At 42.2% G+C, this 24242-nt stretch overlaps 1 protein-coding gene across 1 annotated transcript in view; it reads right to left on the bottom strand.

The window, feature by feature from the left end:
* LOC126471601 (myrosinase 1-like) overlaps nt 1–24242 on the bottom strand; it is a 269377-nt gene that overhangs the window by 217410 nt on the left and 27725 nt on the right. The window contains exon 3 of the mRNA XM_050099838.1: nt 11200–11334. Within this exon, the coding sequence (XP_049955795.1) occupies nt 11200–11334 (135 nt within the window). The remainder of the gene's footprint in view (nt 1–11199; nt 11335–24242) is intronic.

The raw sequence follows: 24242 nt of genomic DNA, 5'->3' as shown, positions 1-24242 counted from the left end.
GAGGTTTCAGGAATACAGTTGTCCAGGTAACATATTTAAGCGACTAAGATCACAAGATCAGAGTTTAATGTATCCATTGGAAATGTGAAATACTGGCACATTAATACCCGGTGTAGCCGCCAGAATTGAAGCATGCAAACATGCATGTATGTACAGGTACCGGACGTCAGACAGCGCAATGGATATCCATGCCTGTGTCACTTGGTCGGTCAATGCACGGACGGTTGATGCTGTTTTTGGAAGACGCTGGAGTTGTCGTCCGATGATGTCCCCTATGCGCTCTATTGGACACAGATATGGCGATCCAGAAGGCGAAGGAAACGTGTGGACACTCTGTAGAGCACGTTGGGTTACAACAGTGATACGTGAGCGACCGTTGCTCCGTTGCAACACACCCTCTGGAATGTTGTTAATGAATAACAGCACAATACGTCGAATCACCAGACTAACGTACAAATTTGCAGTCAGGGTGCGTGGGATAACCATGGGAGTACTCTAGTACGAGTACGAAATGGCATCCCAGACCATAACTCCATGTATAGGTCCGGTGTGTGTAGCATGCACACAGGTTGGTTGCAGGCCCTTAACTGGCATCCTCCGTAGCAACACACGACCATCACTGTCAACAAGGAAGTACCAGCTTTAATCAGAATACACAACACACTTCCACCCTACCCTCATCAGCTCTCACTTGACTTCACTGAAGCCGCAAGTGGGCCGTGGTTTGGGGTCAGCGTGTAACATCACAATCGATTGTGAGCAATCGGCACAGTGCAACTTTATTTAAGAAGCGTTTACTCGTTACTAGTTAAATTCTTTGGATCATTGGAGGGAGGTGGTACTTTATGATGTATAAATTGTTTAATGTAATAATGGAATTTTATTAAATGTTTGTTTATGTATGAGAAACTGCAATGTAAAAACTAGTTCATACTTAGGGATTCTGTATTGTATAATATAAAAGACATAGTGATTCTCTCGGCTACGGAAGCGCTTTGGCGCGCTAAGAAAAGGTGGAAGTGGCGGTCAGGCTGAGCGGAAGCGAGAGAGCACAATAGGAGTCAGTAGCCAGTAGTTGTGGAGTCAACACCGCAGGTGCCGAGTGAGGCTTTCGGTATCATAATCTATGATAGAACGGCCGCGGGTGTGGTTACTGCTGTAAAGTAGCGCTCTCGCATTGGGAATGGCTCTAAAATTAATATTTACGTCGCCAAGAAGAAATGTAATAGAGCAATAATCTGCTAGAGGAGAGACCAGGTAGCCACCACGTGCTCGCCACCGCTATGGCGCCACTGATCCAACAACCTCAGGAGGCTAGAACTGTATATCAGTATGAACCAGTGTGTTTGTGTGTGTTTAATTTTGCAATAGTAATCCAAGTGTTGCAAAAAGTGGTATCTGAATCACGAAATTTTCCCCTTCAATCAACGAAGCAGGGTCCTTTCCTCAAAATACTTAAGTCCGAGTATCCTGTTTGTGGAAGACTTATACTAATCTATTTTATTTTACGTTGAATTTATGAAAAGAACCAATTTACTTTGAATAGCTTCTAATTTACCAGTGTCATTGCTTAATGTGTAGGAACATTAAGATTTTCAGTTAAAAATTCTTACTTCACGAGTATTATAAGGGGCACATAATATTTTTCTGATGAAAAGTGTTTTAATTTGCTATGAAATACTTCAAAATAAAAGCACCAAATGGTTAGTACCCATGAATTTAAATGTGATTGGTTAAAATCACTTGCTTCACAAGTGATGAAAGAGACAGAAAAATTTGAAACCTTTTGAATATTTGCTTTAATTTGAACTTTATTGCCAACCTAGATAAAAATATTGCGAGTGTATATTGTTTTCAAGTTTTGAGGACTAAATGATCTTAAGAGGGGTTGTAGTTCGGCATTTATTATAATGTAAGGATTTTCTGTAAAGTGTGCTTATTTGTGGATAAAGAAGTGGTCAGCTTGTAGGCTTCCACTATAATATTTAATAACAGAAAAAGTCATACTGAAAGCCGGTTTCTGTTAATGAACCTAAAATATTGCAAAGTGTAATGCATATGAAATGTGAGTATTGTGAATTTTATTGTATTTGTGGTATTTATAAGTGTTTTAACCTAAATTGAACTCCGGTCAGATCCTATATAGTCTCGTGTTAGTCTTTGAGAATATTTTTTTGTGCTGAGTTATTTAAAGACTGATGTAGTGATTGTAGTCAGCATGGAAAAAGTCTATATTTTGTTTCTGGGAATGCTAGTCTATGCAGTTGAGTGCTACTGCTACCCACTGTGTAGTTTCGTCTGGTTATTGTAGGTGTTCATTGCACTTTTCTGAGAAAGAGTATATGTAACAGTTCACTGTGTCACTGCGGTGCCAACTGCTAGTCAAATTGTTGCTGCAGTTGCAGTACGATGCTCCAGATCGACATTTACATCTACATCCATACTCCGCAAGCCACCTGACGGTGTGTGGCTGAGGGTACTTTGAGTACCTCTATTGGTTCTCCATTCTATTCCAGTCTCGTGTTGTTCTTGGAAAGAAATATTGTCTGTATGCCTCTGTGTGGGCTCTAATCTCTCTGATTTTATCCTCATGGTCTCTTCGCGAGATATGCGTAGGAGGGAGCAATATACTGCTTGACTCCTCGGTGAAGCTATGTTCTCGAAACTTCAACAAAAGCCCGTACCGAGCTACTGAGCGTCTCTCCTGCAGAGTCTTCCACTGGAGTTTATCTGTCATCTCCGTAACGCTTTCGCGATTACTAAATGATCCTATAACGAAGCACGCTGCTCTCCGTTGGATCTTCTCTATCTCTTCTATCAACCCTATCTGGTACGGATCCCACACTGCTGAGCAATATTCAAGCAGTGGGCGAAAAAGTGTACTGTAACCTATTTCCTTTGTTTTCGGATTGCAATTCCTTAGGATTCTTCCAATGAATCTCAGTCTGGCATCTGCTTTACCGAAGATCAACTTTATGTGATCATTCCATTTAAAATCACTCCTAATGCCTACTCCCAGATAATTTATGGAATTAACTGATTCCAGTTGCTGACCTGCTGTACTGTAGCTAAATGATAAGGGATCTTTCTTTCTATGTATTCGCAGCACATTACACTTGTCTACATTGAGATACAATAGCCATTCCCTGCACCATGCGTCAATTCGTTGAAGATCCTCCTGTATTTCAGTACAATTTTCCATTGTTACAACTTCTCGATATACCACAGCATCATCCGCAAAAAGCCTCAGTGAACTTCCGATGTTATCCACAAGGTCATTTATGTATATTGTGAATAGCAACGGTCCTACGACACTCCCCTGCGGTACACCTGAAGTTACTCTTACTTCGGAAGACTTCTCTCCATTGAGAATGACATGCTGCGTTCTGTTATCTAGGAACTGTTCAATCCAATCACGCAATTGGTCTGATAGTCCATATGCTCTTACTTTGTTCATTAAACGACTGTGGGAAACTGTATCGAACGGCTTGCAGAAGTCAAGAAACACGGCATCTACCTGGGAACCCGTGTCTATGGCCCTCTGAGTCTCGTGGACGAATAGCGCGACCTGGGTTTCACACGACCGTCTTTTTCAAAACCCATGCTGAGTCCTACAGAGTAGATTTCTAGTCTCCAGAAAAGTCACTACACTCGAACATAATACGTGTTCCAAGATTCTACAACTGGTCGGCGTTAGAGATATAGGTCTATAGTTCTGCACATCTGTTCAACGTCCCTTCTAATCCCGTGGAACGCTACGCTCTTCTAGATTCTAGAGATCTAGAGTACACCACTGCAAGAAGGGAGGCAAGTTCCTTCGCGTACTCTGTGTAAAATCGAACTGGTATCCCATCAGGTCCAGCGGCCTTTCCTCTTTTGAGCGATTTTAATTGTTTTTCTATCCCTCTGTCATCTATTTCGATATCTACCATTTTGTCATCTGTGCGACAATCTAGAGAAGGAACTACAGTGCAGTCTTCCTCTGTGAAACAGCTTTGGAAAAAGACATTTAGTATTTCGGCCCTTGATCTGTCATCCTCTGTTTTAGTACCATTTTGGTCACAGAGTGTCTGGACATTTTGTTTTGATCCACCTACCGCTTTGACATAAGACCAAAATTTCTACACGACGAACACGATGGTCTTCCCTTTCGGTTGTGCCACGTGGACCTCTGAAGCCCGGTCTCCTTGCGGCCGTACATTCTCGTGACCACCGTTGCCAGCAATCATATAAAGTGGCTACATTACTACCAAATCGTTATGCAATGTCGCAGATGAAACATCCAGTATCTCGTAGCCCTATTACACTGCCTCGTTCAAACTCACTGAGGTTCTATGGCGTCGACGTCGCTTTAGAGGCATTCTTGGCTAACAACTCGCGACGTCCAATCTGAAAGGTACGTAACGCTCACGACCGTGAATGTGTATTTAAAGCAAACCTGATCCGCATCCTCATAATGGCGCTAGTAGCACCAAGGGTGCGTAATTTGAACATCCATTAACTTTCAGATGCAGAAACACGCCTATCAACTATAGTTTTGTCGCACAATTTCTTCTTGGTGTTGCGATTCTTTTTCCGTCATTGTATTTTTTACAGTATCATATACGATACTCTATCTTGTGTAAGACCCTTCATCTTAAAGTAACTACTGCAATCTACATCCTTCTGAATATGCTTACTGTATTCATATCTTGGTCTCTTTCTACGATTTTTACCCCTATCCCCTCACCCACGATTCCCTCGAGTACTATTGCTGATCTCTTGATGTCCCAGAATATGTTCTACCAACCGATCCCTTCTTATAGTGAGGTTGTGCCACAAATTTCTTTTCTCTCCAGTCCTGTTCAGTACCTCCTCATCAGTTATCTACCCATTTAGTCTTCACCATTTTTCTGTAGCACCATATTTCAAAAGCTTCTATTCTCTTCTTGTCTGCCGGCCGGTGTAGCCGTGCGGTTCTAGGCGCTTCAGTCTGGAACAGCGTGACCGCTACGGTCGCAGGTTCGAATCCTGCCACAGGCATGGATGTGTGTGATGTCCTTAGGTTAGTTAGGTTTAAGTAGTTCTAAGTTCTAGGGGACTGATGACCACAGATGTTAAGTCCCATAGTGCTCAGAGCCATTTGAACCATTTTTTTCTTGTTGTCTAATCTGTCTATCGTCCAGGTTTCACTTTCATACATGGCTACAGTCCAGACAATTGTTTTCAGAAAAGTCTTCCTAAAAATTAAAGCTATACGCGATGTTAACAAATTGCTCTTCTCCAGAAATACGGAATCGGATTTTGGGTTAAAAAATCGAATTTTTTTTTATTGGCGTATTATATTCTGCCATGTTTCCTCTTTAAAATGACGTATCATACATAGCTCTACTACAATTATAACTATTTTATTTTTATATATTTGTGAGATCGGGTATTGCGCTTTAGTTATACACGTCTCTCGTGGCTGACCATGAACTTTTTGGCAGTACCTTTAAAGTGACATGAATTCAAATATCCCGGTTTCCAGCGACTATTTATACACTAGTTGCCCGAAAATGTTTCTCTCTGGTTTCCTCAAGTTACTGTTTGACTTTGTGGCGGGACTGTTTTGTAAACAGTGTGATATAAGTAAGTAGTTGTTGTTGAGTTATTTCGTATTTAGTGCTTCATTTTTCGCAGTGAAAATGCCTAGAGCTAAAGCAAAAGTATTTAAAAAGCGTGTGAACTGGCAAAAGAAAAGAAATAATGATTCATTAGCAAAGCAAAGCAGTTCATCATCATCACTGTTGGAAAATGTGAATCCACTTATTACTGATTTGCCGAACGAACTTACACCAAATGAAAACAGTGCTTCTCATAAAAAACTAAGAGATTTGGAAGAGAAATATAATTTACTTGATAGAGGGAATGAAGTTTTTGAACTCATTGATACGAATATATAGTTTGTGCTGCAAAAAATGTCATGGAAACGTTTCTCTGAAAGTAGAATCCCATGTTGGCCTGGCTGCCCAGTTTAATTTAATATGCAGTGTTTGTAAATACAGCTGTAAGTTTCCAAGTTCGGTTTCAGTAACTGTAAATAATGGATACAAGAAAACTGAACTTTATAGTGTAAATATTAGGTTAGTTTATGGATTGCGAGCAATTGGTAAGGGCAAAGCAGCTGGTGATATGCTATGTGGTGTTCTAAATCTTCCAAGTGCACCTTCAAAGTTTGAAGCTTACAATTATGTACTAGGATCTGCAGTTGAAGATGTAGCACAGAAGTCAATGCAGGTTGCTGTGGAAGAAGCAGTGGAAGAAAATGACGGCAGTCGTGACCTCACAGTGGCGTTTGATGGCACGTGGCAGAAAAGGGGCCACACCTCCAACAATGGTGTTGTAACAGCAACTAGTGTTGATACTGGCAAGGTTATTGATGTTGCAATAATGTCTAAATACTGTAGGTGCACAGGCAGGCTGAAAAATGAACACAGTGATGACTGTATTGCTAATTATTATGGTAGTAGTGGTGGCATGGAGGTTGCTGGGGTGAAGAAAATTTTTCATCGCTCTTCACAGTGGTATAATGTTCGCTATGTCAAATATCTGGGAGATGGTGACTCTAAAGCATTCAAAGAAGTTTTGGAAAGCAAACCATATGGGAACAGTGTAAATATAAGCAAACTTGAATGTATAGGACATGTGCAGAAGAGAATGGGTGCCAGGCTGAGAAGGTTAAAATCAGTTATGAAAGGGAAAGAACTAGATGATGGGAAAACCTTGGATGGCAGAGGAAGATTGACTGATTCCATAATAGACCACATTCAGAACTGCTATGGCCTTGCAATCAGGCAAAATACAGGCAATCTTGAAGAAATGAGGAGAGCTATATGGGCTTTATATTTCCACACCGCATCCACGGATGAGCATCCACAACATGGTTTGTGCCCCAAAGGTGAAAACAGCTGGTGTAAATACAATAGGGGACTAACAACAGGAGAGAAATACATTCACCACCACAGTCTACCATCAGCCATCATGGCAGAAATAAAGCCCATTTTCAGAGATCTGGCTGACAGAAGTCTTCTGATGAAATGTCTTCACGGAAAAACGCAGAACCCCAACGAGTGCTTGAATAGTGTGATATGGCATCGTCTCCCAAAAACAGTGTTTGTCGGAATTAATACACTACATTTTGGTGTGTATGATGCTGTGGCAACCTTCAATCTTGGAAATATAACTAAATGCCAGGTCCTTCAAAAGTTGGGTATGTGTGTTGGTTCCCGTACGGTACGTGCTATGTTCTTTTTAGATCAGCACAGACTAAGGCATGCTGATAATATAATCAAGACATTAGTGAAAAAAGCAAGACAGGTGCAGAGGGGTGCCAAAAGAAGACTTGAAGATGATTATGAAGACTGTGAAGGGGGTATTAGCTACGGATCAGGAATGTTTTAATCTTCTTTCTCCGTTTCCCGTAAGTTTACTTTTTACTTCATCTAGGAACATTATCTCAGGTACTGGTCAACCTAGAAGTCTGAAATTTTTATGACGTAGTGACATAGGTCCCTATTACATACTGAAACAACGATTTTTTAATTACTTGATTTACAAAAGACTTAGGGGTGATAGTCTAGTAAAAAGCGATGGAAAAAATATACTTAAAAATAAATGTACAATATCTCTGTAAGAAAATACTTTGACAATAAACTGTTGTTTCAGTATTGTTGTAACATATGAATGCACATACAGTAAAATTTTTACCTCTCTGTCTCCAGTAGTTTGTGAGAAAATGTTCCCTATAGTAGGCATATATTAACATTGCGGGGATAGGTGATTCCGTATCCCCTTAACAAATTGCTCTTCTCCAGAAATGCTTTCCCGGCCATTACCAGTCTACATTTCATATCCTCTCTACTTCGACCATCTTACTACTTTGTCTCATTTCCTAATCTAATTTCCTCAGCATCACCTGATTTATTTCGACTACATTCAATTATCCTCGTTTTGCATTTGTTGATTTTCTTCTCATATCTTCAAAAAAATGTTCAAATGTGTGTGAAATCTTATGGAACTTAACTGCTACGGGCATCAATCCCTAAGCTTACACACTACTTAACCTAAATTATCCTAAGGACAAATACACACACCCATGCCTGAGGGAGGACTCGAACCTCCGCCGGGACCAGCCGCACAGTCCTTGACTGCAGCGCCTTAGACCGCTCGGCTAATCCCGCGCGGCTCATATCATCCTTTCAAGACCTTTTCCACGCCATTCAGCCACTCTTCCCAGTCCTTTGCTGTCTCAGAGGATTACAATGTCATTGGCAAACCTCAAAGTTTGTAGTATTTCTCCCTGAACATTAATTCCTACTTCAGTTCTTTTGTTTCCTTTACTGATTGCTCAATGTACAGATTGAAAACATCGGGGGTAGGCTACAACCCTGTCTCACTCCCTTCTCAACCACTGCTTTCCTTTCGTGCCCCTCGACTCTTATAACAGCCATCTGGTTTCTGTACAAATTGTAAATAGCCTTTTACTCCCTGTGTTTTAGAATTAGTGTTAGTATTTTGCAACCGTAACTTATTAAACTGATATTTCGGTAGTTTTCACACATGTCAGCACCTGCTTTCTTTGGAACTGGAGTTATTATATTCTTCTTGAAGTTTGAGGGTATTTCGCCTGTCTCATACATCTTGCTCACCAGATGGAGGAGTTCTCACGTGGCTGGCTCTCCCAAGGCTATCAGTAGTACTAATGGATTGTTGTTTACTCCTGGGGCCTTGTTCCATCTTAGATATTTCAGAGCTTTATCAAAGTCTTTTCGCAGTATCAAATCTCCCTCTCAGCGTCACCTACGTTCTCTTGCATTTCCATAATATTGCCCTCAAGTGCGTCTCCGTTATTTAGACCCTCTATATAATCCTTCCACATTTCTGCTTTCCCTTCTTTGCCTGGGACTGGTTTTGCATCTGAGTTCTTGATATTCGTGCATGTGGTTCTCTTTTCTCCCAAGGTCTCTTTAATTTTGCTATAGGCGGCATCTGTCTTTCCCCTAGTGATATATGCTTCTCAACCCTTACAGAATATATTACCTCAAATATGAGTGTGTACCACAAATGCAATAAAGAACGGCAAAGAGATATGTACGCAACACGAGTTTAGAGCAGCCTGAAGGCCACCTAACTAAGGTATAGAAATAAAGCATTTATTTGTTGCTAATAGATCAGACAACTACACACAAAGACTTTTTATAATTAGTATACAGTGTTGACAGGCTGCAACAATTTCTCAATATTCCAGAATGTCGTTAATGAAGCACATGAAATGCATACGGGTTCGATCTACAGGTACATCACAAGGCTGATAATGGCCTCGTACGCCAAGGTCCTGTTAAGTAAATAAATTAATAATACAGAACATCCATAGTTTCATACTTCCCATTTATAATAATAAAGTTATTCTGCGAAGCAGCAACGGAAGAATTTATTACCTTGAATTATCTTTTCCTCTCTGGCTTAATTAACACGTACGACACTCAGCGAGATTAGCAACGTGCTAACTCACTGCGTATCGTATTTTTTTTCGCTGGAAGGAGTATGAAAGTATTAGAGAAAAAGCCACACTCAGAAAGTATAAACTTTTTTCAGTTCCATTGCATTAATATGGTACACGAGTGCACAGCTTGCCTTGGAGTACTGAATGGTCTCCGCAAATGAATTGGAGAGAAACGTAGTCAGAGCAAAACGTCGACCATCGTTTTTATCAAGATGCTTCTTAGGGATACAGCATTTACGAATTAAATGAATCGCATATGAACCGCATTACTCACGAGATACCTTCTGTGGAGTACTTGAGTTAGATCTGGAACTTACCGAACGTTCAGGGAAAGGGTGACTCTAACATATGACTGTGATTAAAGTATCAACGATACTTTCCATCAGAAGAAAGAACCTACACGCAGCTTCATCCACAGCTGGAAGGAGTGATGAAGTAACTTCTCCCAAAGGAAATGAACGGCGCTAGGGGCGCAGATTGTCACCTAGTCCATCATGAACACATAGGAGGTTAGAGTGTAACGTCCTACTGCAAAGACGTCAACTCGTGCTTACTTGGGCTGTAATAGGGATGCAAATATTACTTAGTATTGTTGAAAAAACCATCCTGAAACTTATCTTAAGACATCGAGGAAAACGACGGATGGGAGGAAGAGGATATCAAAAGTGAATCTAGTGCGCTATCTTAGCCATCACGTCACTTTGCTCGGTATGATCTCTTAGAATAACATTGTTTATTCAAATTATTTCATCCTGGATTACGTTGGGAAGGATATTCAGACAATGAAAAGGGAAATACTTTTCAGAAAATTACTGATAAACTTTCTACCTGCAGCTGCTGCTTTTAATAATATTTGTCTCATATGATAATAAGTTTTTAGCTTGATACGTATGAGTTGCAGCAAAAAATTCTGTTTTCGATAGCAACAATAATTTTTCATAAGCAACCTGAATCTTTACTTTTTACAATTTTTATAAAATGCACAAGCATTTATTCCGAACTTTGAAAGTTTCCGGAAGAAACAAAAAATATTTAAATTCGAGGTAACTGAAATTAGCGGAGCAGCAGACATTCAAGTGGAAAGGAAGCAAAAACATAGTTGCTGAAAAAGTGTTTAGAATAATTAATGTTGTTTAAATACAATCGGTGATGAAATACCGATAAAACCAGTGCGAAATGGGCTAAATGCATTTATCGAGTTATCTGTAGACAAGGGTTGGTGAGAACACAACGTTATTACTTGAGTCAGAAAATAGAAAGAGGCCGAAACACCTTAACAGAACACGAGAGAGAGATTGAAAAAGATAAGAGAACAGGGGAAAAGCAAATTAATCTCTTAAGAGAAAGTTTTCCTCAGTGCATAAGAAGAGGAGTGCAATGTATTGAATCCCCTGTTACTTCTTTCTTTTGACTTCATCGCACTCATAAGGGAAGCGGAATTCCGCTCGGTTTAATATGGGTGTAATGATAAATGTATGAGGTCATTAGGCGCAGGGAGCGGTGACTGCCTTGTTGGAATTCTGGTCGCAAAGACGTATTAATTATATGACTGCTAAAACAACTCAGATAAGTGAAATTAATGAAAGACATGATAGGCATTATGTGGCTGCCTATTACATGCAAGATATCTACCGTATAAACGTTTTGTAACGACTACTAACTTTTATGTGACTTACCATTGGCTGGATGTCGTTCTCCAAAAGTTCGGCTATAAGTTTTCTGTAATAATCGATTCCTTTTTGGTTGATTGAAGTTATTGTTCCATTTGGAAGTATCCTTGACCATGAGATGGAGAAGCGATACATCTTTGCCTAGAAACAAAAATAATAATTATAACGCATATGGGGTTGTAACGGTCGGCTGCAAATATTGTTCATTTCATACGTTCCTTCAGCCAATTTCTTTGTCCTTTAATTTGTGAATTAATTCGTATATATCTTAGATTCTACATATGTTGCTAACAAGAACACAGTAAAACGTCGGACACTATAGGGGCCATATACTTCTACCCCAGATATTTTTCTGCGAATGGATGTTTTTCGCGACATACTAATGCAGCGGATGCCTTCTGGTTTCCAACCGCGTAATATCGCTCTACGTGTGGTCATGACGTTTCGGGCCATGTTACGTGCCGAGAAATTCAAGATAATTTCACTTCAGCACTTTCATTTTTTGCTCGTTATTAATAAGAATCCACGTCTTCTGTACCTAAGGCTTCACCATTACGTACAAGTGGTTCGTAATTTGTTATTCGTAATAGCCTCATTCGATATAAAGCGTGTAGTGCAAACTGAAAGTACGGCGCTTTGTACAATTTGGAACAGAAATTTCACGTAAACGCAGCGCTGTGCCTCATCTGGGATAAAAGAGTTTTTAAAATGTTTAGCACACATAACAGCAATTTTACTGGCTTGCGGTTCACATTATCGTTCATCGCCCTTAGCTATTTAAACCTTCTTTTAAATGTCCACTCAACGGTTAACGTATCACAGGAAAGATTAAAGCCACCGAGCGAGGTGGTGCAGTGGTTAGAACACTCGACTCGCATTCGGGAGGACGACGGTTCAAACCCGTGTCCGACTGGTCTTAATTAAGTTTTCTGTGAGGTCTCTAAATCGCATCAGGCAAATCCCGGGATGGTTCCTCTGAAAGGGCACAGCCGACTTCCTTCCCCAGCCTTCCCTGATCCTGATGGGATCGACGACCTCGCAATTTGGTTCCCTCCTCCAAAACCAACCATGATACTTTACAACTGATAATTTGCTAAATTGTAAATCCGTTTTCACAATTTTTGATGCTAATTAGAGGCCATAGAGTAAATTTGTTGCAGTTTCACGTTGTATAAGGAGCAGTTAAATGAAACGAGACAGATGGAAAAAGTAAGTAAACTGTTAATTATTTCAAAAGTAATCGCCATTAATGTCAATATATATACCCTACTGTATTACAAAACGGCCAATGCCTTCAAGGAAAAAGATTTGCAATTACCAGCCATAGTTGTACGCAGGCCTGCACCTCTTCTTCCGAAATAAGTCGCCGACCGCGAATGTCTTTGTTCAGTGCCCCAAAACGATGGAAATCGCATGGCGAGAGATTGGAACTGTATAGAGGTTGTGTAAGGGCTTCCCAGCGAAATTTCTGAATCGTTGTCAAAACAGCAGCCACCCTTCTTGTTTGAGTGCAAGGATCCGTGCTCATTGACATCCTGGAACACGGTGCCACAACTTACGCGCAGTGTTACGTGGACACTTTGCAAAAACTGAATTTCACATTCAAGTCCACACGCTGAGGAATGTTGACGGATGGGATTATTTGGTGCAAGATAATGCCCTACCACATGTTCTCAGGGAGTTTCGACTACGCTGCAGACATTTTGCTGGAAGGTCTTTATAGGTCTTCCACATAGTCCCTATCTCTCCCCATACGACTTCGATAGTTTTAGAGAACTGAAGAAAGACATTAGTGGCAGTCCATTTGCTTCTGACAAAGGGGTCACGCCTGTGTTCAATCACTGATCCGTAGGCAACAGCAAACATTTCTCCATGAAGACAGTGAGCGTCTCCTCTCACAGTGGGATAAATGTATCAACAGCTATGGCGATTACTTTTGAAATAGTAAACAGTTTACTTACACTCCAGGCCATTAAAATTACTACACCACGAAGAGGACGTGCTACAGACGCGAAATTCAACCGACAGGAAGAAGATGCTGTGATATGCACATGATTAGCTTCTCAGAGCATTCACACAAGGTTGGCGCCGGTGGCGACACCTACAACGTGCTGACATGAGGAAAGTTTCCAACCGATTTCTCATACACAAACAGCAGTTGACCGGCGCTGCCTGGTGAAACGTTGTTGTGATGCCTCGTGTAAGGAGGAGGAATGCGTACCATCACGTTTCCAACTTTGATAAAGGTCGGGTTATAGCCTATCGCGATTGCGGTTTATCGTATCGCGACATTGCTGCTCGCGTTGATCGAGATCCAATGACTATTAGCAGAATATGGACTTTCAGCTCGGAGACCATGGCTGCAGTTACATTTTTTCGGATGAATCCAGTTTCTGTTTACAGCATCATGATGGTCGCATCCGCGTTTGGCGACCTCGCGGTGAACGCACATTGGTAACGTGTATTCGTCATCGCCATACTGGCGTATCACCCGGCGTGATGGTGTGGGGTGCCATTGGTTACACGTCTCTGTTACCTCTTGTTCGTATTGACGGCATTTTGAACAGTGGACGTTACATTTCAGATGTATTACGACCCGTGGCTCTACCCTTCATTCGATCCCTGCGAAACCCTACATTTCAGCAGGATAATGAACGACCGCATGTTGCAGGTCCTGTACCGGCCTTTCTGGACACAGAAAATGTTCGACTGCTGTCCTGCCAGCACATTCTCCGGATATCTCACCAAATGAAAACGTCTGGTCAATGGTGGCCGAGCAACTGGCTCGTCACAACACGCCAGTCACTACTCTTGATGAACTGTGGTATCGTGTTGAAGCCTCATGGGCAGCTGTACCTGTACACGCCATCCAAGCTCTGTTTGACTCAATGCCCAGGCGTATCAAGGCCGTTATTACGGTCAGAGGTGGTTGTTCTGGGCACGGATTTCTCAGGATCTGTGCACCCAAACCGCGTGAAAATGTAATCACATGTCAGTTCTAGTATAATATATTTCTCCAATGAATACCCTTTTATCATCTGCATTTCTTCTTGGTGTAACAATTTTAATGGCCAGTAGTGTACTTTTTCTCATCTGTCTCGTTATCATTTGACTCTTCATTGTACCGGTATCTGCTGTCGCCGAATGAGGGTCGCAGTTTATAAGACATTCCATTTCCTCGTTGACGCCGTCCGCAGCTTGTGGTCTAGTGGCTAGACCTCTGAATCAAGGGGTCCCAGGTTCGATTTCAGGCCAGGTTGGGGATTTTCTCTGCCCGAGGAGTGGGTGTTTGTGTTGTCCTCATCATTTTATCATCATTCGTGACAGTGGCTAGATTGGACTGTCTACAGAGAAATGGGCTGTGAAAAATTGGGACTTCGTACTGGCGCTGATGACCGCGCAGTTGAGCACACCATAAACATACATCATCATCATCATTGTCACCGGTACAGCGATCAGTGTAAGGTTTGCGATAAAAATTCAGTCTTGGTTGCGAAGGTTTTTATTTTCAAATTTCAGTTATGCGTTTCGCCTGTGGTAGGCATTTTGTGATTATCTACAACGCAAATAAATCCAAAAATAGTTATAAGGTTGCGTCCTGATCTCATCTTGTGCAAAAACTTACTCTACCCGAAAAGATATATGCAAACTTACGGAAACTGGAATTTGGAAAATTCGTCGTAACTGCTGAGGTCATCGGCGCGTAAGCTTTACGCACTACTTACTTTAACCTACACTAAGGACAACACACACACCCATGCCCGAGGGTGGACTTGAACCTTCGACGGGGGTAGCCGCGCGAACCGTGACAAGGCGCCCTGGACCGTGACAAGGCGCGGCACAAAACCGGTCACGGTGCAGGCCGTACATTAAATGATTGCAGGAAGCGTATACATCGGTAAAATGCGATTGGGGTATCAGAAAGTTGAAAATCCCCAATGCCTATCTTGTGCGATCTTGAAAAGAAAGGGCCAGAAAGATGAAAAACTGCAGTGATAAATTTTAAGGTTTGATAAACTGGAAGAGATAATTATATTTGAATAGGGCGGCTTAGGAGACCGGGAAAATAAATACCGAAAAATCCTTTAATTACTTTACTCTTCGCCGTGCATATAGGACGCCGCGCAAGTTAGGAACAGGCGCAAAGCAGAGCTTCATGTAGCGGGAGCACATCTATGTGCGGCCCCGCTGACAAACATAGAATGCGGAAAAATATAGTAATCGGGCCGCGAGTGGAAGTAGTGCTGTAGAATCAGTCAGATGGCGTTGGCTGGTCTTTACATTGCCCATTGCATTCATATACAGAACGTAACTAAAGTTATAAATCACGACAGTTCCTAGGCAACATGTCTTATGACCTAGCCAACCTGTTCTGGCGTACAGATGTGCCTATAGCTTTCGATGATGGTATCAATTTACGACATCAACTTCATAATGAACAGGCACAGACAAGTATTGATGATAAGTCGGGACATTAGACATTAGAATATACCCAGTGCAGCGCTGAATATGTTAGAAAAACGGGAAGTATATTTAAAACCACGATTCAGGAACGCCTTCTCACAAAAAGGCTGCAGATAAAACAACACTCATCATCAGCAGAACACTTAAGTGCATCTGGCCATTGCTGCCTACTATCAATAATTTGCAAATGTTTCATTTTGCCCATAAGAGACGGAAACTCGATTTACTTGAGGAATTTGCGATCGCTAAATGCACGTTTTGGTGCTGATGGCCTCCTGAATGGTCAGCCGATCATCAAAAAACAATCATTTTTTGATATGATGATGTTCCTTCTTAAAGAAATTTAGATTCATTTCTGTGAAGTACGCTGGTATCTCTTTTCTTATTTTTTTGAGTCCTTTATCTTTAAAGCAGAATTTAACTCTCATTTTTTTTTTTATTTATGATGATCTTTTCATAAGGTATATATCGAACAGATGCCGGTTAACTTAACTCTTATTTTTTGGGCTGTCATTTTAGAAATTATGAACACCGGGTTTTATAAGGCAATTTATGTAGTGTATATTAATTCGGTCCTGCACAGTGATAATGTATAGACTAGCCAGTGTCACCTGTCTGATTCTACAACACTACTTGCACTCGAGGTCCGATTCCCATACTTTTCCTCATTCTTTTTTTGTCAGCCGGGCTATTCATACATGTTGTGCTCCCGATCTTTTAACCTGGGCTGTGCATCTGTTTCTAACTTGTGCGGCGTCCTGAACGCATCGCAAAGAGTAAGATAATTAAAGGATTTTTCAGTACTGATTTTCACAATCTCCTAAGCCGCCCTTTTCAAAACTAATTGTATCTTCGAGTTTATCAAGCCTTAAATTTTTTCCACAGCATTTTTCCATCGTTCCGGTTCTTTTCGGGAACGCACTTTACAGGGTTGGGAATTTTAAACTTCCCAATCGCATTCTGCCGATGTATTCGCTTCGTGTAATAATTTTATGGATGGCATGTGTCGTGACCAGTTTATGTAAGGTGGCATAATAACTTTTCCCGTTGACTAAGTTTTTTCAAAGGATGCTATCAGAACGCTTCCTCATGCCTAGCCGGCCGCGGTGGCCGTGCGGTTCTCGGCGCTGCAGTCTGAAACCGCGGGACTGCTACGGTCGCAGATTCGAATCCTGCCTCGGGCATGGATGTGTGTGATGTCCTTAGGTTAGTTAGGTTTAAGTAGTTCTAAGTTCTAGGGGACTGATGACCTGAGATGTTAAGTCCCATAGTGCTCAGAGCCATTTGAACCATTTGAACCTCATACCTACTTTTGCAATTTTTGCATTGTAGATAATCAGGAGATGCCTACCACAGGCGAGACGCATCACTGAAATTTGATAATAAAAACCTCAACCAAGACCGTATTTTTATCTTAGGTATTATAGTTTTCCGGTTTTGGAAGTAGGAAGGTCAATATTTGACGGATGTAATGTACCCTGAAATTTCTCTATAATATCTGGATTATAGATTGACCAAGAGAAATGATGGCGTCGACGGAGCCATTACAACCATTTGTTAGCTTTGCCCATGCTTGCATGGAGAGCTGAAGTGTTTCTGAATGTAGATAACAGTAATGGAGAATTTTTGTCGCGTGATCCGCAGAGCGGTGGCGTCGTCATGTCAAAACTGCCCGAAACGTTGCTACAAGACGACGCCACTGCTCGGCTGTTCACCCGAGAAAATTTCATCACTGGAATACACCGAGAAAGCCTGCAGTCACATAAATCACACACAAAATACACTGAAATTAAAAGTGAAAACACAGTTCGGGTCTTTACTAAAATCTGAGAAACTAAACAAGGAAGACACCACCAACTTATTTCATAGCATAAATAAATCTTAACTTGCATTTCTACTTTGCTTATAGAAGTGTTTCAAAACAGATCAAAGTGCAGAAGTGGCCAGTGGCGTGGCATGTTCTGTGTGGCAAAGCTTCATCACGATATATGTCTGACGGATTTATGAGGGATGCTAATGGGGCAGAACGTGATCCCAACCGTCGTATGACGCAGTATGCCCAAACACAGCTATTACGAACGGACAGTAGATCGAAAAAGGCTACGCACAGCTAAGAACCATTTTTTTACCGCATCTTTCCTAATAAGACTTGGTGCTCTAAATTTATGGCGTGGAGGGGATTCTTACCATCAATGTGATGCGTCGTTACTTATTACAAATTATGACAACCTGGAAGATGTCATTTGAATTGGGCGCAACAGTATATGGTTTCTCTACGACAATCTTAGAAAGAAATTGAGTGAAAATCTTAGACTAGCGAACTTGTCACGCCCTCTCTATGGCTTCCAGGGTTAACATCAGGAAGTCGCCTTATAAGGAGGTAATTAACGCTTCTTGTTACGCTACAGTTCTTGTCAAAACCACCATGTACCATAATCAGACTCCATTATATTAATAACCCCGGCCAATCCAAATCAGTTCCCAGTTAGAAATGAAATTAAAGTATGGTTAAGGTTAACACCAATTAGTGCTACATATAAATACCAAATTTCCATATTAATTACTCATTCCGGAGGAATTTTTAAATGTGTAGTTGGGAATCTCGCCGACTACATGTTGAGGTGAGGCCACAGAACATGGGGAGAGTGAGTCAGTGTTCGGCCATTAGAGGGGCCACAGTCCTCTTCCAAGGACTGACACCGTCACTATGGCAGGGGAAGGAGAAGCCAGATAGGATCCGGGAGTAGTACATTGCATGCGGCCTAAGTTCTGCTGGAGAGGCGCCGTCTGTTTTTGCGACCTAAACGACGGAAAGCTATTGCGTAGTGTTTTTAACACGGGGAGTCCACTGGCTTCAAATAGATGCATTGTGAGATGAAAATGATGGGGATTGCAGTATTGGTCTGTCCTATCCCCTTCCTGAAGCACATATTCTGGGAAACTCTAGGCCCACGATGGTGAGACGGTAAGATCTTTAAAGTGGAGTTAGAGACGAGGCCATCCGGCTGTTTTGCGCTTAAGAACACGGCACCCACATCCGCAGGCTGGCGCCAAGCTAACTGAATTGTTGTTGACACTGCTAAGAAATAGTAAGAGCAGCTACCATTGGATAATGTAAATCGCTTGTGTATACATGGAGACGGCCTAGTTGGCTGAAACGCGAAACAAGACAGATGATGAGAGTCAGACGTTGCCTGTTTCTGTGCTGCAGCACAAAAAAACCTCCATAGTTGGTTAATTATATTAAAATCTGGTATGTAAGGGAGTCAGTTGCATTGTTAGAATGGATCTGATTGGTCTCCACTCGGAAGAATCACTGTCATTGATGAGCAAAATCATGAACAAGGCTTAAAGGGATGGAGTAAAAACTATGCTTGTGGCTAGGAGTGCTCTGCAGAAATTTCTTCCATCCGAGACTCGCCAAAAATGCTCAAATGTGTGTGAAATCTTATGGGACTTCACTGCTAAGGTCATCAGTCCCTAAGCTTACACACTACTTAACCTAAATTATCCTAAGGACAAACACACACATCCATGCCCGAGGCAGGACTCGAACCTCCGCCGGGACCAGCCGCGAGACTCGCCAGGGAACGTTACAATCGAGAGAGGGATTTCTATCTTGAATTTGAGGGAGAGGAGCCTTCGGTGCAGGCCGTAAGATTTAGAGCCTTCAGCCACCACAGCGGCCACTCGTGGGTACCGATAACTCTAAGTATGGTGAGGAATTGCAGCGTTCACAAACCGAGCTTTAGAACGTACACGAAGATTTCAGACTGGCGTTACGGTTTTCACATTTTAAATGCAAGTAAGTTTATTAGCTCTCCCGACCTCAACATGTATTCATTCAAGATACTGGGTGCCTGCATGATTCTTTCTGTAGTTATTTTTTCCCTCTCTGATTAACATTCGGCAGTCACTGTGCAACTTCTGTAATCTTAATTATTCCCCAAAATGTTGTGTTGTGGTCACCTCAAACACGTTACCCGATCTTCGCCAAGGAGCTGTTATTTTAATTCCATTAAAATATATGTTAATACTTAATGAACGTAACAGTTTCCTGTCTTTGTGCACTTGTAGTTAGCTTGGAGTCTACAGTGAATTGTAATAACAGGGATTTTACACTTGGTTAATTCAGTAATTTCAAAAATGGTTCAAATGGCTCTGAGCACTATGGGACTTAACATCTGAGGTCATCAGTCCCCTAGAGCGTAGAACTAATTAAACCTAACTGACCTGAGGACATCACACACATCCATGCCCGAGGCAGGATTCGAACCTGCGACCATAGCGGTCGCGCGGTTCTTGACTGAAGCGCCTAGAACAGCTCGGCCACCCCGGGCGGCTATTCAGTAATTTGATGAACTTCCTATTTTTATCATCTTGTAAGTCACACCACACATGTTCCACGTATATTAGGGCCATCCCTATTTAATAAATTAAATTCATTATGTTATTCGTTGTGCAACAACTGGAATTAAATTTACGTGACGTACGCTCATAGGTAGCACACCGCGCCTAGTACACGTCCACCGCGGCGCACGGGGGCCACAGCACAGTTGCGACACCTGAGGATGGGCTTATGAGAGCTCGAAACAGGTCGTGATGACAAAAGAAATTTGCAACTGAAGCGGTATTTTCATCCTCTGATACGGAGAGAGTTATGTTTATCGGTAAAGATCTTCCTGACATCCGCAGGGGTATGTCGATGGTCCAGCCGAAACTTCACAACTTGTCTGCCATTCCCAGTGATCAGAGCAGTTTCTTGGCTCCAGCGTTATTATTACTGACTGACTTGAGCACTTTCTGATTTCAGTCTCTGAAATTCTCCGAACCGCTTTCACAATCATAAACGGCCAGGTTGCTTCATCATAGCTTAAATATTACGTTGTATGAAACATTTAAAACGTGGGGAAGAGTTTCGCTGGCTTCCAAGCCAGTGGAAATTCATAGCCTTACTTCGATATTTCTAAACACTGGCCACTTAAATCAGGAGCTACTACTCTCGTCCGCTTGTCCCTTCATTTCGATATTTGTGACAACTGCAGTACGAAATTCATTTTTTTTTCAAATGGGGATAAGTTAGCCTATACAGATTTACAAACACAGCACGAGATTTACAAGTATTGCGAGTTCAGTCCTGTCATTACTTTTAGATCAGACAAATGAGGATGTGATTTCAAACGTGCTTCATCCAGCAGCTGTGTTCTGTTCCTTTCAAACTAATCACTAACCATGTGGCTAATGCATGCGCTTCTTATAACTCTTGAGTTTCCAGGTGTATCGACGGCATCCGACATCTACATCTACATCTACATTTATACTCCGCAAGCCACCCAACGGTGTGTGGCGGAGGGCACTTTACGTCCCACTGTCATTACCTCCCCTTCCTGTTCCAGTCGCGTATGGTTCGCGGGAAGAACGACTGTCTGAAAGCCTCCGTGCGCGCTCTAATCTCTCTAATTTTACTTTCGTGATCTCCTCGGGAGGTATAAGTAGGGGGAAGCAATATATTCGATACCTCATCCAGAAACGCACCCTCTCGAAACCTGGCGAGCAATCTACACCGCGATGCAGAGCGCCTCTCTTGCAGAGTCTGCCACTTGAGTTTATTAAATATCTCCGTAACGCTATCACGCTTACCAAATAACCCTGTGACGAAACGCACCGCTCTTCTTTGGATCTTCTCTATCTCCTCCGTCAAACCGATCTGGTACGGATCCCACACTGATAAGCAATACTCAAGTATAGGTCGAACGAGTGTTTTGTAAGCCACCTCCTTTCTTGATGGACTACATTTTCTAAGCACTCTCCCAATGAATCTCAACCTGGTACCCGCCTTACCAACAATTAATTTTATATGATCATTCCACTTCAAATCGTTCCGCACGCATACTCCCAGATATTTTACAGAAGTAACTGCTACCAGTGTTTGTTCCGCTATCATATAATCATACAATAAAGGATCCTTCTTTCTATGTATTCGCAATACATTACATTTGTCTATGTTAAGGGACAGTTGCCACTCCCTGCACCAAGTGCCTATCCGCTGCAGATTTTCCTGCATTTCGCTACAATTTTCTAATGCTGCAACTTCTCTGTATACTACAGCATCATCCGCGAAAAGCCGCATGGAACTTCCGACACTATCTACTAGGTCATTTATGTATATTGTGAAAAGCAATGGTCCCATAACACTTCCCCGTGGCACGCCAGAGGTTACTTTAACGTCTGTAGACGTCTCTCCATTGATAACAACATGCTGTGTTCTGTTTGCTAAAAACTCTTCAATCCAGCTACACAGCTGGTCTGATATTACGTAGGCTCTTACTTTGTTTATCAGGCGACAGTGCGGAACTGTATCGAACGCCTTCCGGAAGTCAAGAAAAACAGCATCTACCTGGGAGCCTGTATCTAATATTTTCTGGGTCTCATGAACAAATAAAGCGAGTTGGGTCTCACACGATCGCTGTTTCCGGAATCCATGTTGATTCCTACATAGTAGATTCTGGGTTTCCAAAAACGACATGATACTCGAGCAAAAAACATGTTCTAAAATTCTACAACAGATCGACGTCAGGGATATAGGTCTATAGTTTTGCGCATCTGCTCGACGACCCTTCTTGAAGACTGGGACTACCTGTCCTCTTTTCCAATCATTTGGAACCCTCCGTTCCTCTAGAGACTTGCGGTACACGGCTGTTAGAAGGGGGGCCAATTCTTTCGCGTACTCTGTGTAAAATCGAATTGGTATCCCGTCAGGTCCAGTGGACTTTCCTCTGTTGAGTGATTCCAGTTGCTTTTCTATTCCTTTGACACTTATTTCGATGTCAGCCATTTTTTCGTTTGTGCGAGGATTTAGAGAAGGAACTGCAGTGCGGTCCTCCTCTGTGAAACAGCTATGGAAAAAGGTGTTTAGTATTTCAGCTTTACGCGTCTCATCCTCTGTTTCAATGCTATCATCATCCCGGAGTGTCTGGATATGCTGTTTCGAGCCACTTACTGATTTAACGTCAGAACTTCCTAGGATTTTCTGTCAAGTCGGAACATAGAATTTTACTTTCGAATTCACTGAACGCTTCACGCATAGCCCTCCTTACGCTAACTTTGACATCTTTTAGCTTCTGTTTGTCTGAGAGGTTTTGGCTGCGTTTAAACTTGGAGTGAAGCTCTCTTTGCTTTCGTAGTAGTTTCCTAACTTTGTTGTTGTACCACGGTGGGTTTTTCCCGTCCCTCACAGTTTTACTCGGCACGTACCTGTCTAAAACGCATTTTACGATTGCCTTGAACTTTTTCCATAAACACTCAACATTGTCAGTGTCGGAACAGAAATTTTCGTTTTGATCTGTTAGGTCGTCTGAAATCTGCCTTCTATTACTCTTTCTAAACAGATAAACCTTTCTTCCTTTTTTTATATTCCTATTAACTTCCATATTCAGGGATGCTGCAACGGCCTTATGATCACTGATTCCCTGTTCTGCACTTAAAGAGTCGAAAAGTTCGGGTCTGTTTGTTATCAGTAGGTTCAAGATGTTATCTCCATGAGTCGGTTCTCTGTTTAATTGCTCGAGGTAATTTTCGGATAGTGCACTCAGTATAATGTCACTCGATGCTCTGTCCCTACCACCCGTCCTAAACATCTGAGTGCCCCAGTCTATATCTGGTAAATTGAAATCTCCACCTAAGACTATAACATGCTGAGAAAATTTATGTGAAATGTATTCCAAATTTTCTCTCAGTTGTTCTGCCACTAATGCTGCTGATTCGGGAGGTCGGTAAAATGAGCCAATTATTAACCTAGCTCGGTTGTTGAGTGTAACCTCCACGCATAATAATTCACAAGAACTATCCACTTCTTCTTCACTACAGGATAAACTACTACTAACAGCGACGAACACTCCACCACCGGTTACATGCAATCTATCCTTTCTAAATACCGTCTGTACCTTTGTAAAAATTTCGGCAGAATTGATCTCTGGCTTAAGCCAGCTTTCTGTACCTATAACGATTTCAGCTTCGGTGCTTTCTATCAGCGCTTGAAGTTCTGATACTTTACCAACGCAGCTTCGACAGTTGACAATTACAATACCGATTGCTGCTTGGTCCCCGCATGTCCTGACTTTGCCCCGCGCCCGTTGAGGCTGTTGCCCTTTCTGTACTTGCCCAAGGCTATCTAACCTAAAAAAAACCCCAGCCCACGCCACACAACCCCTGCTACCCGTGTAGCCGCTTGTTGCGTGTAGTGGACCCCTGACCTATCCAGCGGAACCCGAAACCCCACCAACCTATGGCGCAAGTCGAGGAATCTGCAGCCCACACGGTCGCAGAACCGTCTCAGCCTCTGATTCAGACCCTCCACTCGGCTCTGTACCAAAGGTCCGCAGTCAGTCCTGTCGACGATGCTGCAGATGGTGAGCTCTGCTTTCATCCCGCTAGCGAGACTGGCAGTCTTCACCAAATCAGATAGCCGCCGGAAGCCAGAGAGGATTTCCTCCGATCCATAGCGACACACATCATTGGTGCCGACATGAGCGACCACCTGCAGATGGGTGCACCCTGTACCCTTCATGGCATCCGGAAGGACCCTT

This window comes from Schistocerca serialis, chromosome 3 (assembly GCF_023864345.2).
Source record: "Schistocerca serialis cubense isolate TAMUIC-IGC-003099 chromosome 3, iqSchSeri2.2, whole genome shotgun sequence".
In the NCBI taxonomy this organism is placed as follows: domain Eukaryota; kingdom Metazoa; phylum Arthropoda; class Insecta; order Orthoptera; family Acrididae; genus Schistocerca; species Schistocerca serialis.
Note: the sequence above shows the minus strand (reverse complement) of the source record. Positions and strands in the feature narration are given on the sequence as shown.